Source organism: Schistocerca serialis, chromosome 9 (assembly GCF_023864345.2).
Source record: "Schistocerca serialis cubense isolate TAMUIC-IGC-003099 chromosome 9, iqSchSeri2.2, whole genome shotgun sequence".
In the NCBI taxonomy this organism is placed as follows: domain Eukaryota; kingdom Metazoa; phylum Arthropoda; class Insecta; order Orthoptera; family Acrididae; genus Schistocerca; species Schistocerca serialis.
Genome location: NC_064646.1, coordinates 238,833,532 through 238,852,223, shown reverse-complemented (window position 1 = coordinate 238,852,223; position 18,692 = coordinate 238,833,532). Strand labels below are relative to the sequence as shown.

At 39.1% G+C, this 18,692-nt stretch overlaps 1 protein-coding gene across 1 annotated transcript in view; it reads left to right on the top strand.

Annotated features, from left to right (window-relative positions):
- The window catches only part of LOC126419511 (xanthine dehydrogenase/oxidase-like), a gene marked incomplete at its 5' end in the record, with an annotated part of 297,321 nt that overhangs the window by 254,482 nt on the left and 24,147 nt on the right, over nucleotides 1–18,692 (top strand). Inside the window, 1 exon segment of the mRNA XM_050086701.1 lies at nucleotides 14,584–14,742. Coding sequence (XP_049942658.1) covers nucleotides 14,584–14,742 — 159 coding nt within the window.

Below are 18,692 nucleotides of genomic sequence, written 5' to 3'. Positions count from 1 at the left end.
AAAAGAAGTACAATCATATAATGGGATCATGGATTTCTATAGAAAATACATTCTGAAATTTGCAGGGTTAGCAAAACCCCTATGCATGTGCTAAAAAGAGGTGTAAAATTTAACTAGACTCTCAACTGTAAAAAGCCTTCAACAGTTAAAGCAATTACTGAACATCGGTCCTATTCTCATTTTTTAAAATGGTCAAAAACAGTTTTCCAAACTATCAAAAACAGGCTATCTTGGTTTGTGATTCGAGCAACCTTGCCATCAGCTGTGTTCTGAGCCAAGGCCTGTACTTCTAGCCTACTGACTGAAGCAGAGAAAACTGTTCAACTGCAGAATAGGAAATGCTGGCACTAATTTGTGGTATCACCTATTTTCATTGCTATTTCTATGGAAAGTGCTTTAATGCCATACCAGATCACACCACACTTAAGTGGTTCCTTGGGTTAAAGGATCCAACCAATAGGGTAACACACTGGCCCTTGAGGCTTGGAGAATTTGACTTTGAGGTAGTGCATCACCCAGGGAAGTCCCACAGTAATGGTGATGGATTAAGCCATGAAATACTCAATATAGAATGCATTGGTATAAGCACAGAAGAGTGGCACAGAGCTCAGGCCACCAATCTTGATTGTCAGCAGAATGCAAAACATGTACAATTCAGCTCTGATGAGAGAGTGCTTTACAAGCAAACATGATGCAGCTGCTGCATTGTTGTGTCAGCCTCTTTCTGGGACAAAGTACTGAAGCAAGCCCATGATTCCATCTCAACTGGGTTTAGTGGACAATGAGACACAGAATGTCATATTTGGGAAAATTACTGGTGGCCACAGAGGAAACAATAGTTTGAGCATTATGTGAGGAACTGCATCACTTGTGCTCAAAGAGCCAAGCTAATTCACCAGTAAATCCCATTGCCTGAAACATAGAAAGCTTTTCAAATGATCATCTTCATGTCCATGGCCCTTTTGCACAAACAGCAGCAGGAAACCAATATGTATTAACTATAATTGAATGTTTCCCATATTACAACAATATCATGAATAGAATGATCCACTGAGTTACAGGTAGGCACAATGAAAAGACTTTTACAGATGCAGCTATTGGCCAAAGTCTTCCTCAGCAAAGAAAGCATATTCATGTTCACACAAGTAAGCACAACTCACACTCTGACCAGAGCTACCAGTGGTACCTGAGGTGTTCTTGCTTGTGTAAATGCATGTATGTTTACTTTGCTGAGAAAGGCTTTGGGTGATAGCTGCTTGTGCAACCTTCTTTTTGTTATGCCTGCCAGCATCTCAGTGGATCATCTTTACTGTGAGTACCAATCTATCTTTTTTTTCCCCCCATCAGTCTTCTAACTGGGGTTTCATGCGGTCTGCCACAAATTTCTCTCCTGTGCTAACCTCTTCATCTCAGAGTAGCACTTGCATCCTATGTCCTCAATTATTTGCTGGATGTATCTGTCTTCCTCTACAGTTTTTGGCCTCTGCACCTCTCTCTAGTGCCATGGAGGTCATTCCCTCATGTCGTAACAGATGTCCTATCATCCTGTCCCCTCTCCTTATCATTATTTTCCACATGTTTCCTTCCTCTCCATTTCTGTGCAGAACCTCCTCATTCCTTACCTTATCTGTCCACCTAATTTTCAATGTTCATCTGTAGAACCGCATCTAAAATGCTTTGATTCTCTTCTGTTCCAGTTTTCCCACAGTCCATGTTTCACTATCATACAATGCTGTACTCCAAATGTACATTCTCAGAAATTTATTCCTCAAATTAATGCCAATATTTGATATTAGTAAACTTCTCTTGGCCAGGAATGCCATGTTCGCCATTGATGGTCTGCTTTTGCTGTATTCCTTGCTCCATCTGTCACTCATTGTTTTACTGCTTAGGTAGCAGAATTCCTTAACTTTATCTACTTCATGATCATTGAGCCTGATGTTAAGTTTCTCGCTATTCTCATTTGTACTACTCCTCATTACCTTTGCTTCTCTTTGATTTACTCTCAATCCATACTCTGTACTCATTAGATGGTTCAATCCATTCAGCAGATCATGTAATTCTTCTTCACTTTCATTCAAGATAGCAATGTCACCAGTGAATCATACCATTGATATCCTTTCACCTTGAATTTTAGTTCCACTCCTGAACTTTTCTTTTATTTCCATCATTGCTTCCTCGATGTACAGATTGAACAGCAGGGATGAAAGGCTACATCCTTGTCATATGCCCTTTTTAGTATGAGCACTATGTTCTTGGTCATCCACTCTTATTGTTCCCTCTTGGCTGTTGAACATATTGTATATGACCTGTCTCTCCTTATATCTTACCCCTACCTTTTTCAGAATTTTGAACATCTTGCACCATTTTACATTGTTGAACACTTTTTCCAGGTTGACAAATCCTATGAACGTTTCTTGAATTTTCTTTAGTCTTGCTTCCATTATTAATTGCAACGTCAGAATTGCCTCTCTTGTGCCTTTACCTTTCATTAAACCAAACTGATCATCATCTAGTGCATTCTAAATTATCTTTTCCATTCTTCTGTGTATTACTGTTGTAAGCAACATGGATGCATGAGCTGTTAAGCTGATTGTGTGGTAATTCTCACACCAATCAGCTTTTGCCATCTTCGGAACTGTGTGGATGATGCTTTTACAAAAGTCAGATGGTATGTCACCAGACTTGTACATTCTACACACCAATGTGAATAGGCATTTTGTTTCCACTTTCCCCAATGATTTTAGAAATTATGATGGAATGTTATCTATTCCTTCTGACTTATTCGATCTTAAGTTGTCCTAAGCTCTTTTAAATTCTAATACTGGATTCCTATCTCTTCTAAATTGACTCCTGTTTCTTCTTCTATCACATCAGACAAATCTTCCCCCTCATAGAGGCTTTCAATGAATTCTTTCCACCTGTCTACTCTCTCCTCTGCATATAACAGTGGAATTCCCATTGCACTCTTAATGTTATCACCCTTGCTTTTAATGGCACTGAAGGTTGTTTTAACTTTCCTGTATGCTGAGTCTATCCTTCTGACAATCATTTCATTTTCAATGTATTCACATTTTTCATGCAGCAATTTCGTCTTAGCTTCCCTGCACTTACTATTTATTTCATTCTTCAGTGACCTGTATTTCTATTTTCCTGAGTTTTGCAGAACATTTTTGCACTTCCTCCGTTCATTGATCAATTGAAGTATTTCTTCTGTTACTCATGGTTGCTTTGCAGTTACCTTCTTTGTGCCTAAGTTTTCCTTCCCACCTTCTGTGATGACCCTTTTTAGAGATGTTCAATCCTCCTCAACTGTACTGCCAGCTGAGCTATTCCTTATTGCTGCATCTATAGCCCTGGAAAACTTCAACTGTATCTCATCATTCCTTAGTACTTCCATATCCCACTTCTTTGCATATTGATTCTTCCTGACTAATGTCTGAAACTTCAGCCTACTCTTCATCACTACTATATTGTGATCTGTGTCTATATTGCTCCAGGGTGCACCCTACAATCCAGTATCTGATTTCAGAATCTCTGTCTGAGCATGATGTAATCTAACTGAAATCTTCTTGTATCACCTGGCCTTTTCCAAGTATACCTCCCCCTCTTATCATTCTTTAACAGAATATTCGCTATTACTAGCTGAAACTTGTTACAGAACTCAATTACTCTTTCTCCTGCCTCATTCATTGTCCTAAGCCCATATGCTCCTATAACTTTTTCTACTACTCCTTTCCCTACAACTGCATTTAGTCCCCCATTGCTATTAGATTATCATCTGCCTTTACATACTGCATTACCCTTTCAATATCCTCATACACTTTTTCTATCTCTTTCTCTTCAGCTTGCAATGTTGGCATGTATACCTGAACTATCACTGTCAGTGTTGGTTTGCTGTTGATTCTGATAAGAACAACCCTGTCACTGAACTGTTCACAGTAACACACTCTCTGCCCTGCCTTCCTATTCATACCAAATCCTACTCCTGTTATACCATTTTCTGCCGCTGTTGATATTACCCTATACTCATCTGACCAGAAACCCTTGTCTTCTTTACACTTCACTTCACTGACCCCTACTATATCTAGACTGAGCCTTTGCATTTCCCTTTTCAGATTTTCTAGCTTCCTGACCATGTTCAAGCCTCTGACATTCTACAGCCCAACTTGTAGAATGTTATCCTTTCATTGATTATTCAATCTTTTTATCATGGTAACCTCGCCCTTGGCGGTCTCCTCCTGGAGATCTGAATGGAGGACAATTCTGCAATCTTTTGCCAATGGAGAGATCATCATGACACTTACATTGTTGTTATTCCAACCTGTAGTTTCCATTGTTCATTTCTCACATTATTTAGCCATAATTGCTATACAAAACCAACAAGCAGACGTAATCGCTAATGCTTTCTTTAACTGTTAGCTAGTAAAATCCAGTACACAGAAACAATAATAACAGGCCATGGCATGAATTTCATGTCTGAATTTTTTATGCAGCTATGTCAACTATTGAATGTGAAGAAGTTAAAAACCCAGTGCCCTTCACCGGATAATGAATGGTAGAACAGAGGGAGTTCATAGGACACTGAAAATGCTAACACCTGAAATTTGAGATGTTAGTCATTCAGATCGGTACCAAACCTTGTATGTTGATAGAGTATCAACCAAAACTCTGATTTAGTTCATGCTATATGCTGTCATCCAGCAGTATGGGAGTAAAGCTTAATTAAAAGTAACAACTGATTTATGGAGCATAGGAAAAGAATAGCTGTGAGTCACTAATACATGCAGCTTCTGTGGGGAAGTTGGTAAAGCAGTAAATCCTCATACCAAGCATTCGGCATTCAAACCCCAATAACAACAAATATTTTTACTGTGTTATGTATGAAAGTGTTACATGGGACAACATGTTTATGACATGTAAAAGGACTGTTTGGAGTTTACAGCAATGTTCTCTTGGCAGTCTGCTTTCACTTCATTTCTTTGAAAGTATTAAACCTGTAGAGTACATTTATAGTTTCACAGAATATACTAGGCGACAGCATATAGCATGAACTAAATTGGTGTTTTGGTTGATGCTTGATCAACATATAATGTTTGGTACTGATCTGACTGTCTAACATATGGAAGTTAGGGTGTGAGTTATTATGTGTGTAGAGCCATGATAATTGGGACATGCTATTACAGTATGTCATAAGAACATACAATTCAAGAATCCATGAAAATGTGGGTCCTTCACCCTACAAGATTGCTATTGGTCAAAGAATGCCCTCATGTTTTGAATTATGTCGGCCTACTACAGAGGAAGGAGTAGTCTCTGTTTGGGACTTTCTTAAAAGGCCAAAGTAGACATAGCATCTAGTGAAAAACAGTGAACACAAAGGCACTAGAAAGACATGAAAACATTCACAATATAAAACCAAAATTATCTAAGTATCATGTCAGGCAGTGGATCATTTTATCTAATCTAATCCTCACTTTCTGACAGAAAAACAGAAGAAGTTTATTCTGCTGTACCCAGGATCCTATCAGGTAGATGAAATGAAGTGCCCAGGTAATGTTAAAATACATTTCCTGACACGAATCACAATTGTTCACCTGAGTGAAATTCATCCATTTACAGGTGAATCAGAAGCACTGCCTCAGTTGCTGGTGGCTTCTTCCAAAGGCAAAAGGACACTGGGTAGAGAAAAGAGAAGAAAGAAAGGTAGAAATAAGTTATTGACACAGAGTGCACCTGAGATTGTTCCAGCACATTCATAGACCTTTAGGTCACAACATGGTCTTACAAGCTGAATGATTGTATTTTCTTATTAGTTATTGGGTATTACACTTATTTCTGTGTTCATAGGAAACATTTTCACACTGGTATTACATTAGAGAACTATTAATAGAAAATTAGTGTATCTTATTCACATCAATTGTTTTGTTTATATGCAGTTGGTATAGAAACAGATAAGCACACAGAAAGTAAGTTGCTAATAAGTGAGAATGAGTGAGTATATGTGTGATGCACAATGGCATTTCTCTCAAGGTTAAGTTAGTTTATAATGGATATTTCATAGCGCAAATTTGTCTGTAAAGATAATGAATTTGGAGGTGATTTCAAACATAAAAGGGACAAGTAAACTGGCAAGGAATTTACTCTTCCCACTGGGTCTGGTCCAGTACCAATATACTCTGAGCAGAGAAGAACTATACCAGTTTTGGTTGACAAATGAAAAACCAGTGGAAACACGAGAGCCAGAAGATTCCTGGTTGTGGAGCACCTGAGGCTTGGGGGCAAGTCCAAAATGGTAGAAGCTATGACCTTCGAGTGGTGGAGCACTTTTAACACAGAAGCAAGACGTAGTGATATAAGAGCACCAGTCAACATAAAGATCAGATCTTGATGTATGGATCGTATGAAAAGAAATTCAGCAGCTCAAGAGCACTTTCAAGAAATTACAATCCATGACATAAGGCAGGGTGAGACTAAATGACACTCAAAGAGAATATCAGCTATTATGATCAGCTTTCATATGTTTGCAGGAGTGCCAAACCATTGGAATTGTTCCCATGAGTTTGGCAAAACAGTGGCTGGATAGATGCGGACAGCAAAATGCTAAAGACAGCACTGCTAAAGTGCAAGATGTTGAGAAGACAAAAATGGGGTTACAACAGGCACAGGCAGACAGTAAAGTAAACTGGGAGGCTCTTGAAATACACACCATGCAGCTGTCCAGTGTTGAACAATATTTGGTGAACAGCATTAGGCACTTATGCTTCATGGCCACCACACCCATGACACACACCTGAGAGCCAACAGATGAGTAAACCACAATGCATGGGTTTTCAAGGACTGACTGTTGTGAGGCTTTCAAATGCACCTTGCCAAAAGAATTACTGACACCTGCATCAAAGCTGTAAACCTGTGGGAAAACACTCCTCCATGTGATCTGTGACCATCTGACCCAAATACTTTTTCGGACAGTTTCTGAAAGGACTACACAGAATTTAAGCTGAGCTACTGATTCCATTAGAATTATTAGCAGCAGTGGAAGAGGAATCCTTATCATATTACTATCATATGGCCTACATAACCAGCATGCAAGTAGGAATTAGGTTGAAGGTACACAGATATATAGATACTATTGACATGAAAAGACGTTTGATTCATGGACTTTGGCAGTCATGCCTGCCCAGTAGCCTAGAAAACCCTATGGAAATTTGTGCATTTATTGGTATCAAAATACTATTGATATCACCCTATAAAGAGTCCCATGCTATACCCACCTCCACAGAACTACTCAGTGAAGATGTGGGCAAGTCACTGTTTGCCCTACAAAGCAAATGTATGCCATAACTGAGTTGTATGAATATACTTGGTTTCACTCAGAGATCATTACAACTGAAACTAAACTTCTCCAGAAGATAACATTATGCTGGCTGTACTCAGTACCAAAACTGACAGTAGTCATTGCCGCCTGCCATGATCAAGAATATTTTGGCAGTGCCTAGTGCACAGAGTTACATGGTCAGGGACAGATACTACTAACGAATGTTAGTCAGATCCCATTTTCTGGTTAACTGCCACCACTACTGGAGCCACAACTCTAAACACCGCCTACTCATTAGTTTACCTGCTCGATTGGCTTTTTTAAATCCTTCCCAAGGAAAGCAGGACAAGCTACACCCAACTCTTCTGGCTACTCTGGACCAGACGATAGCAGCACAAAATGTTTATGTGATGATGTAATGTCTACTTGGTCATGTAAGAAAACGTTGGACCAAATGAGACAACTGACTCATAAGAGTACAGACTACCACCTCAGCCATTTTTGTAATTGTGGTCATAATAAGTACTGTGTACTGCCTGCTCACACATAGAGTTGCCAAAATCCTGCCCTTACCATTCTTCAACCTGTGGATCCACAGTACTCATGCAGGCACCAGTGAAGAAATGTCTTACCCATAGTGACCCACAACAATATTTTTAAAAAAAGGGGGGGGGGGGGGTAGGCTAAGAGGGCCACAGAAACTCAGTGCTTAAGCATAGTAGGGGAGAGATACTGTATCTAGTGTAAAATAAAAAGGGAAAAGAAGGGAACACCCAAGTCTTATTTGAGCCATGAAGAAACATTGATAGATGTGTAAGTGTTACAGCCAGATCAACAAAATAGAAATCCAGACAACTGGATAAACCTAAGAAGGGAGGAAATGTAATGCCTCAGAAAATGGTGGCTGGGATAGCAATGAATGGAGGGTGCACTCCATCTGTAAATGCCCTGCTAGCTCAGCAGTGTCAGCAGACACTCCTTCTGCTGTTGGCACTTCACATGTTGACAGGAGGCGTGTCACGTGGGCTTGTGCCACATGATCAACCAATGTGCTAATTGTGCCATGCCGGCCATCAACTCTGGTCTGGATATTTTGATGTGGCCTGATTACAGAGGCCTTCCACAACTGTCAACACATGAAACTGAGCCGGTCTCTCACTATAGTCTATGGGGAACACCTGCATCAGCACATCTGCACCTACATGTTGGGATCTGAGAATCACCTTCTGCCATTTGCAGTCTGTTTTAGCGTCCTGAACCATATCTGTCAATAAAGTGTTCTATCGACTGATTAACTGCTTTCTTCAACTGCTTCCTCAGCATCCTCTGACAGAGAACCACTCACCCACTCTTACCCTGCAGAATGCTGTTACATCTACTTCTGCATCATTACTCTGCTGTTCGCAATAAACTGCCTGGCAGAGAGTGCAATGAACCATCTTCAAGCTGTCTCTCTACCGTTCCACTCTTGAATAGCACAAGGGAAAAATGGGCACTTAAATTCTTCTGTGTGAGCCCTGGTTTCTCTTATTTTATTGTGATGATAATTTCTCCCTATTTAGATGGGTGCCAACAGAAGGTTTTCCCAATCGGAGGAGAAAACTGGTGATTGAAATTTCATGAGAAGATCCCATGACAATGAAACACAACTTTGTTTTAATGATTGTCACTCCAATTCACATATCATGTCTGTGGCACTATCTCCCCAATTTTGCAATAGTACAAAATGAGCTGCCCTTCTTTGTACTTTTTCGATGTCATCTGTCAGTCTCACCTGATGCAGATCCCACATTTTACAGCAAAACACTAGAATAGGATGGACAAGCAAGTTGTAAGCAGTCTCTTTAGTAGACCTGCTGCACCTTCTAAGTGTTATGCCAATGAATTGAAGTCTTTGGTTTGCTCTCCCACAACATTATCTATGTGATTGTCCCAATTTAGCTTATTTGTAATTGTAATCCCCAGGTATTTAATTGAATTTACAGCCTTCATATTTGTGTGACTTACTGTGTAATCGAAATTTAGTGGATTTATTTTAGTATTCATATGATTAACTTCATACTTTTCTTGCTTTCACAACCATTTATGCTTCGAGTGGGCCCATGTACTAATTGTTCAGAATAATTTTCTGAGAAAGCATTCAGCACAATTTTGGATGACGTTTTATGCCTACTGCCAGCTTTAAATGCATAATTTTTCCAGAATTTCGTGGGTAGATTGAAGTCACCACCAACTATAATTGTATGAGCGGGGTACCTATTTGAAATGAGACTCAAGTTTTCTTTGAACTGTTCAGCAACTATTGGTAAAACAATCCAATTAATAGTTTAGTCTGATTCTCAAGTGTAACCCATACTATTTTGTAGGAACTATTGACTTCAATTTCACTAAAAGGCAAATTACTTCTGACAGCAATAAATACTCCACCACCAATTGTATTTATTCAATCCTTTTTGAACAATATTAGAGCATTAAAAAAAAAAAAAAATTCTGAACTTATTTCCGCCTTTAGCCAGCTTTCTGTACCTATAACTATTTGAGCTTCAGTGCTTTCTATTAGGGCTTGGAGCTCTAGTTCTTTTCCAACACAGCTACGACAATTTACAATTACAATACTGATCATTTCTACAACTACCTTACTGTGTTTTTCCTGCCCCCTTCTAGACAGACTCCCTTTTTGTGATTCCCTTAGACCCTATAACCTAAAAAATCACCCAGTCCTTTCCTCACAGCCCCTGCTACCCATGTAGCTACCTCTCATGTGTAGTGAACTCCTGACCTATTAAGCGGAACCCGGGAACCCACCACCCGATGGCACAAGTCAAGGGATCTGCAGCCTACACGGTCACAGAACCACCTGAGCCTCTGATTCAGACCCTCCACTCAGCTCTGCACCAAAGGGACACTGTTGGTTCTATCAACGATGCTGCAGATGGTGAGCTCTGCCTTAATCTCATAAGCAAGGCTGGCAATCTTTACCATTTCCGCTAGCCACCCAAAACCAGAGAGAATCTCCTCTGATCCAAGTGACACACGTCATTGGTACTGACATGAAACACTACCTGGAGTTGGCTGTACCCTGTACTCTTCATGGCATGCGGAAGCACCCGTTCCACATCCAGAATGACTCCCCCCAATGTGCACACAGAGTGCACACTGGATTCCTTCCCCTCCTTGGCAGCCATGTTCCTAAGGGGCCTCACTATGTGCCTAATGTTGGAGCTCCCAACTACCAGCAAACCCACCCTCTGTGAATCCCCAGACCTTGCGGGCCGAGAAGTTTCCTCTTGAACAGTGTGGATGACTGCATCTGGCTTAGAGACATCATAAGCCACAGATAATGCTCAAAACTGGTTCATCAAGTGAACCGGAGAGACCCTACGATCAGCCTCTTGGAAAGTTTTTCACTGCCTGCCGGACTTTGGAATGACCTCCCACTTGTCCACAGGTGAGGGGTCAATCTCAGTGCAGGCCACAGCAGTGGACCGATTGGGGGACACATGGGACGTGCTCGAAGTCCCTGGCATCCCCGCATCCAACCCCCTACAGTGATGCCCCATGGCAGCCGTGTCAAGCTGTGTGACAGAAGCCAACACAACCATGAGCTGTGAGCGAAGGATTGAAAACCCAGCTCCTGTCTGAAGCTCATAAAAATATGTAACAAATGAATGGTGTACTTAGCTTATTAGCAGCAGGAATTCAAAGTGCTCTCTCACTGATGGTCTAACCGACACTTAACTATACTAACCAAAACAAACAAAAACCTATATGACACAAGGGATGATAACAACAGCAGTACTGTATGCTACACTGTTATTAAAATGAAAGGTTGTACCTAGCAGGCACCTGAACATGCAGTGTGGCAGGAGAGCCAAAACAGGAAATCCACATGTTGACAAATGCATCTGCAGTGATTTTGGCAGTAATGTTCACTGTCTAACACTCCCAGCTTGTAATAACTCTTCTGTAACCAACTTAACCTCACAAAATCTGTTTACAACTAGCCTACACACCTTGTATCTGACTGACAGGCCCAGTGTGGCATTTATTTTATGAACTGTATTGTGTCTGATAGCACACTATTTGAACTGAAAATGCAGATTAGGGGTGACAAGGAAAATACACTGGCAGATGCATGGGCACCAGAAGAGCAGTGCACTTAACATACCCATACAGATGCTGATGAAGCTTTTACAAGTTGTTCTGGTGGTGTGTAAGTGCCTGCTGCCATCTTTTGCCTGCTGCCACATGTCCTGCATCCGTTGACCTGTTTGTGAGGAGAAAAAGAGAACAATGATGCTGCTCTTGAGTAAGATGTTACAAGTATATACATGTGGCAGCTAGCTCATATGCTGATGCATGAAAGTGGTTGCATATAGCATGGCTCTCCATGTGTAGGTGAAGCATTTCCTTCTGTATGTGAAAATGTTGCTGGGTAGTTCTTTTTAATCCCAGAGCTGATAATAGGCAGTCTTATTGTGAACAAATGCAGCAAGGCAAGATTTCTGCCACTATTGATGATTTCAGGTGGTTTTGTTAACACATTGCTGATGACATAAAAGTGTAGCATGAGCAGAGTTGTCTGAGCGCTGTTCAACTGATTGGATCACATGCTCAGAGGGACCTGCGTAGCACAGATGTGGCATGGTGGTCAAATCACTTTCCAGTTAGTTGGGTAACGAGGAACGGTTCAACACTGCGCTGACTCACAGTACCTGCATGGTTATTCTGTTGAGAGTGCTGGGCACGTAGCTGCAGGACACTTAACATGTCAATTAGGTATTCTCTGTCCAAGCAAGCCATATCCTGAGCACTGATGTAGAGCGAACACTGATATTGCACTGCATTTTTGGCTAACTGTATTTCATGTCACAATGATGTTTGGTAACATCTGTGGCAATGTACACGTGTTGAGCTTTCAGTGGGGTCACCACTAGTATACCTTCCCCAGTGGGATATATGGATGGCACTGTTAATTTATATGACACAATTTCAGTGTAATAATACTTTATGAACTGCATACAATACAAGACACGTCTGAATGGCAACAATGCATAAACCTGACTAAAGTCCACATACATCACACTGTTCAGTCTGCAGTCCCTGTTCAGGTGTTAAATAACTAGGTGTCCCCACAAATTGACTATTTTTATTGTCTGTATCAACTAATTTGTTAATTTTTTGATTTTATTAACATGATTCTTTAGGTATCAAAAAATAAATATATAAAATTATGTTAATTTAAGTCTCCAGAAATATTTCTGTTGTTCCAGCAAAGATTTTATTTTCGCTTTCAGTGTCTAGTAAGTACTGCACAGATTATGTGAGTAATTTGCAGATTATTTACTTAATTTGAGAAAAAAAAAACAATTTTCAGCACTTTAATGGGTCACGTTAGTTAATCTGCTCATTACCTAGATAATCTGCAGAATAACTGATTTCTGCACTTTCGTGGTAACATAGCTACAAACAGAACTGACCTTATCGACTGTGTCAATACAGAGACAGCAATTAGTGAATATGATGTTATAGTGACAATGCCTACTAAAGTTTATAAATCAGTCAAGAAGTGTAGAATGGTATTTTTGCTTGAAAGAGCAGATAAGCAGATGTTAGCATCACAGACAATGAATGGACTTCATTTAGTTCCAGTATGATGGATGTAAAAGAATTATGGGCAAAGTTTAAACAGACTGTAAATCGTGCTCTGGAGAAGTATGTGCCTAGTGAATGGACTGAGGACAGAAAAGACTGACTACAGATTAATAACAAAATCAGGGAAATTCTGAGGCAGCAAAGACTGTTACACTCAGTTCAAAAAAGAACGTGCAAATGAGAACAAGCAAAAGTTAGTAGACATTTGTGCACCTGTAGAAAGATCAGTGCAAAAGCGTACAATAAGCACTACCATCATATCTTACAATATTATGAAAAGGAAAGTTGCAACTCACCATACAGTGGAGATGCTGAGTCACAGATAGGCAAAACAAAAAAAACTGCCACAAATAAGCTTTCGGCCAACAACGCTTTTGTTGAAAACAGATGACAGGCAGACACACATACTCACACAAATGCAAATCACACACACATGACAGCAATCACTGGCAGCTGAAGCCACAATGCGAGCAGCAGCAGCAGCAGTGCATGATGATAGTGGCAACTGGGTGGGGATAAGGAGGAGGCTGGGGGGGGGGGGGGGGGATAGTAGGGTAGGGGTGGGGGACATTGGGACAGTGAACTGCTGCTGAGGAGTGCACACGGATGGCATGAAGAGAGGGGAGGTTAGGAGTTTAGATGGAGGACAAGGAAGAGGTTTGGGGGGGGGGGGGAGAGGGAAGTGGAAAAGGAGAGCAGTAAAAAGATTGGGTGTGATGGTGGAATGAGGGCTGTGTAGTGCTGGAATGGCAATAGGATGTGATTGGATGGGTGAGGATAATGACTAAGTCATTGCTCTCTTCTTGCAGGATTAATATAGAGATATGTCACAAAGAGGGACTACAAATCTAAAAGGAGAAATGAGAAATAAAGAATGAAGAAGAGTACTTAAGTGACCAAGAGGAGAACAGGAAGTGAAAACAGATATAGTTGAAAAGAAAAAAGTAGTAAAATTTGTGTAGCAAATGAGACATAGAAACACAAATTACTGTAGGCTAACAGTGCATGATTAGTAAAAAATTAGTTTGTCTAAAAAATGCTGCTTCACCTGAAAGACCCTAAAATAACTGTAGGAGTATCGGTGTGCCAAAACACTTGCAAAGCAAAGTAATAACAAAGACACCTTCTACTGTCTCAAAGAATATCATTAGTAATTGGGTACTGTGTGAAAATAATCTGTGTTGGCTGCCAGTATACATTCACTGTAACTTTCCAGCAGGCACCCAAATGCATTTACTGTATTACTGTAAGAAGGTGACAGTGATTGCATATTAGGCTCATATACAACGTGTCTATGCCTTTGAAAAACTGACACAAAGCTCTTATTTTGTTTTTCTCTCCTTCAATATTCCCATCATTGTTTCCATTTTAACCAATGGTATTTTGCCTGCATCTTTCTGCAGTTCCTACTTGAGAGTTTTTTCCTATATTTCTTTCCTGTATTGCTTTGCTTTTCATTGTGTGTCATATGTCACTCACAATTTATTTGTAATTAGATATTTAGTCTATATTTGTGATGTAATGTAACAGTTGTTCATGTTCAAAATGACATTGAAAAAATAATGCTTTAATTAATGCCATAGTTAATTGCATTTGTATTTCAATTGCAGAATAACCGCTGGAGAAAAAGAGGAATTTCAATTGTCCCTATGAAATACAGATTTGATTATTTAGGTAATTTTCATGCAGTTGTATCAGTTTATGCTCGTGATGGAACAGTCTCAGTATCACATGGAGGAATTGAATGTGGACAAGGAATAAATACCAAGGTAACCAATCTTGCCTATTTGTATTCTGTGATGCTGGTTTAAACTTTTCACTAATCAAAAGTCAATAAATAAAGCCATTTATCTATCAAACTACTTTCAGAAAGACTACAAGAATTAACCGCTAGTCTCCAAAATGTACACTGTTAACAATAGACACACAGCTACTAGTTGGATACTAACAAACTTCTGCAGATAATCTCCAAAAAATCAAAAACAGAATACCAGTCAAAGTCAATAAATCAGAAATCACACCAAAACAGAACACATTGTCTCCAGAGGAACAAACCTAATTTATTGGCCTCACTTATACGTCCCCATGTCTGTCTCATTCACTAAACATCACCATTCAGCAAGCTAAGCCTCTGACACTCAACATGCGGCCCCTTCCTATGCTGCCTGTGTGCCCTCACTAGACCGAACATCCCCCTGCTGAGAATTGGTCAAGCAGAATTCCACACCTGCATGTAAATGCACTTTGAATTCTTGTAAGATTTCTGTATATGAAAAGTAACATTGTAGATAAAGTCAGATTATTAACTCCTGACTTCCAAAATGTTAACAATTTTAAAATAACACCTACATGCCCAATGACAATATTGTGCTTCAAACACCTATGAAGATCGCCAGCCAATTCTTGAACACACAAGCTACTCACAATTTTACAATGACATTTAAACATTCAGACCTTTTGGCCTATTAACCTCAGGAACAGAATGCAGGCTGTCCCAATGGTCATTGCCCGTTCCATCTAATAGCAACCATCTGCAAAGTGCTGCTTCATAAAAGGAGTTCTTACTAGTTTATGTCCAATAAGTACTTGAAAACACCTGAAGCTCACCAGTCCTAAAGGCAGCAAAAGAGGCAAATCATCAGACAGTTTAGTGGAAAGACTAACCCAATTATATCAAGGCTTGATAAAGCCACATCCACAAACCAGCTCTGGCACCCACAATAGCCAAAGGAATGGGTGCACATTTGCAACCAGGAATTACATGTTACAAACGAAACTCTATTGTACACAATCCGTATATGAAAATAACTGTTCAAATGAGAAACAATATATATATGAAGCATAGCTGATTGTTGTACATTTACAAATAGTCCTGCAAACAACTTTACGGGAGAAGCTGGTGCCAATGATGCCTCAAGAAACAACAGACCTGCTTAGCAAGCTTGGAAAAGTTCTTAAAAGTTAAAAATCTCAAAACCAATAGTTGCAATACTACATCACAGGGATAACCTAATGTACCATTTGTGTGTCAAAAAGGAAGCACAAAAGCAAACATCAAGACCAAACAGGTATGTGCTTCATCTGGAAAATGTAGAGTAGTGGATATAGGTAAAATGGGCAAATGTCTAGTTACCAAACATAGGATGCCTCTAAATTTTGAAAACAAGAAAATCTTATGTGAGATTTGCAGAGAAAGATGACATAAACCAAATTATCAATCACAAAAGTGATAAGGAATCATTTTTCAGTGTAAAATGTAGCCATTTAATCCTTACATACCAGAATTTCAGAATATAATGAATGAAACAGAGCACTTGGACATATACCAAAATGAATCAAAACCACATTTCTTCACAGCGAGTGAATTAAGTTGTGAGGAAGAGGAAGCATGTGGATACAGGCTAAGAAATTATGAACTCATAAACTTATACTGTAGGAAGACACACAAAGGTGGAGAGGTAGGCATTTATAGTAAAATGATATGTGTGTGTAAAAGTTAAATGGACTGTTGACCTGAGTGAATAAATGGTACTTGAGGATGCAGTAATAAATTTAAAACTAGGGAACAACAGTCTGACTATAGCAGCTCTTTATAGATGACCGGGAAGCAGTATTAATGGATTTTTCAACTGTCTGGAGGACCTGCTGGAGAAGACATCAGTGTGTAAAGAATATTTGCTGTTTTTTGGAGATATCAACATAGACTCTTTAAATACAAACTATAATTATTTGCATTACACTTACTAACTTCAGTGTTATAGCTATTATTACATAAACTCATAACTGACAATGATTGCTGTAGAAACACAGATATCCAGTGACCACAATCTGATGAACATAACGAAGGAGAACATAAACATAACCGCCGTAGAAAACGAAACATCTGACCACAGAGCCCCTACTATGGAAACTGATGTAGGGAATATAGATATAAGTAAAAATGATATATTTATGTACAAAAGAAAATTTAGTTATAATAAAATTAAGAGGACATTAGGCAATGAAAAATGGTAACCATTTACAATGCATCAAATATGAATGACAAATGGGAAAATTTCTATAAACTATTTAATAAAACTTTAGATGAAACATGTATTATAGTAAAACAAGTAAACATAGCTATCAATCACAAAGCTGAGAAATTATCTCTAGGATTTATGTACTCTTTAGAGATACTAAATTACAATATATTTAACAAAATACAATCAGAAAAAAGTTCAGAGATTCCTTGACTACTACCCTTTAAGGTCAGAAATATGCGTATCAATTAAGTAACCCAACCTGTGTTAGTAAAAAAGCCTGGAAAATAATGTATAAAGAATTTGGGAAACAGCACTCTCATGAACACACCAGCACAACATTAAATGAAAATGACAATATAACAAATGACCCAAAAGATTTGTGTAAGAAATTCATACAGATTTTTAATGCATTTGGCATGACTGAGAATCCAATTTAAATGTTACAAAAACTGGCCAATATTTTTTCATCCATGGCATTACTGAGAGGGACCTCCTAGCAATCATTTCAAAACTTCAATCTAAAATGCCTTGTGGTAGGAATGACATTTCACTTAAGCTGCTAAAGGAATACAGAGGAGAATTAGTTAAGCCTCTGACACACTTGATAAATATATCTCTCTGCCATGGAGAACTCTGTGATCTTTTGAAAGTCACTGAAATCCTACCAGTTTATAAGAAGGGAATAAAAACTGATATGAAAAATTACAGGCCAATATCATTACCTTCAGAGCTTGGGAAATTATTAGAGAAAGTCGTATTAAATCAATTTGAGGCATACTTCATCAAACATAATCTATTTAACAATCTAGAACACGGTTTTAGAAAAGGAAGATCTACTGTAAAAGTAGTAGCAACTTTTATGCATGAAATATAAAATAAGGTAGATGAAGAAGACAAGTTAATAGGCACCTTCCTGGATATGAGTAAAGCTTTTGACATCCTGAATCATACAATTCTGTTGCATAAATCAGAAGCGTATGGGATGAGAGGGGAAGCCTTACAATTACTTACTCCCTATTTGAAAGACAGGAAACAGGTATGTCAAGCTAATCCCAAGGAAGCATACTGGGGCCTTTTCTATTTCTTGTATATGTTTAATGATTTAACTGAACCCCAAACTGCAAGGCTTTAAGCTACGTTGATGACACATCTTTTGTCAGCTGGGCCATGATTTCCTGTGAAGTTATCTTACCGCACATAAGCTATTCATAAATAAGGAGAAGACAGTGACAATGAAATTCATGCTTTGCTATAATCAGAACATAAATAGAACTCCATTTACACCTCCATTTACGCCACCTGAGCTACACAAACAAACACAAATTTTTGGGTATAATTGTTGATGAACACCTGGAATTTAAAGAACATATAGACAATATTTTTAGGAAAATCAGCACAAATGTGTATCTACTGAAAAGGGTCTCATCCCTCTTCAGCCATGACAGCTTGAGACAAAAATACTTCAGAACAATACATCCACACCTTCAGTACGGTACTGAGATATGGGAAGGGGCACCAGGTGTCTATACAGACAGGCTCTTCAGACTGCAAGAAAAGGCAGTAAATTGGTGGCTAAGGAAAATCTTGTAGAGAAATCTTAAGAAACTAACCATCTACTCTATGTACATCCTGCAGGCAATATTTTTGTGAAACAAAATCCAGAATATAATGTAACAAACAGTAATGTACATATGTAC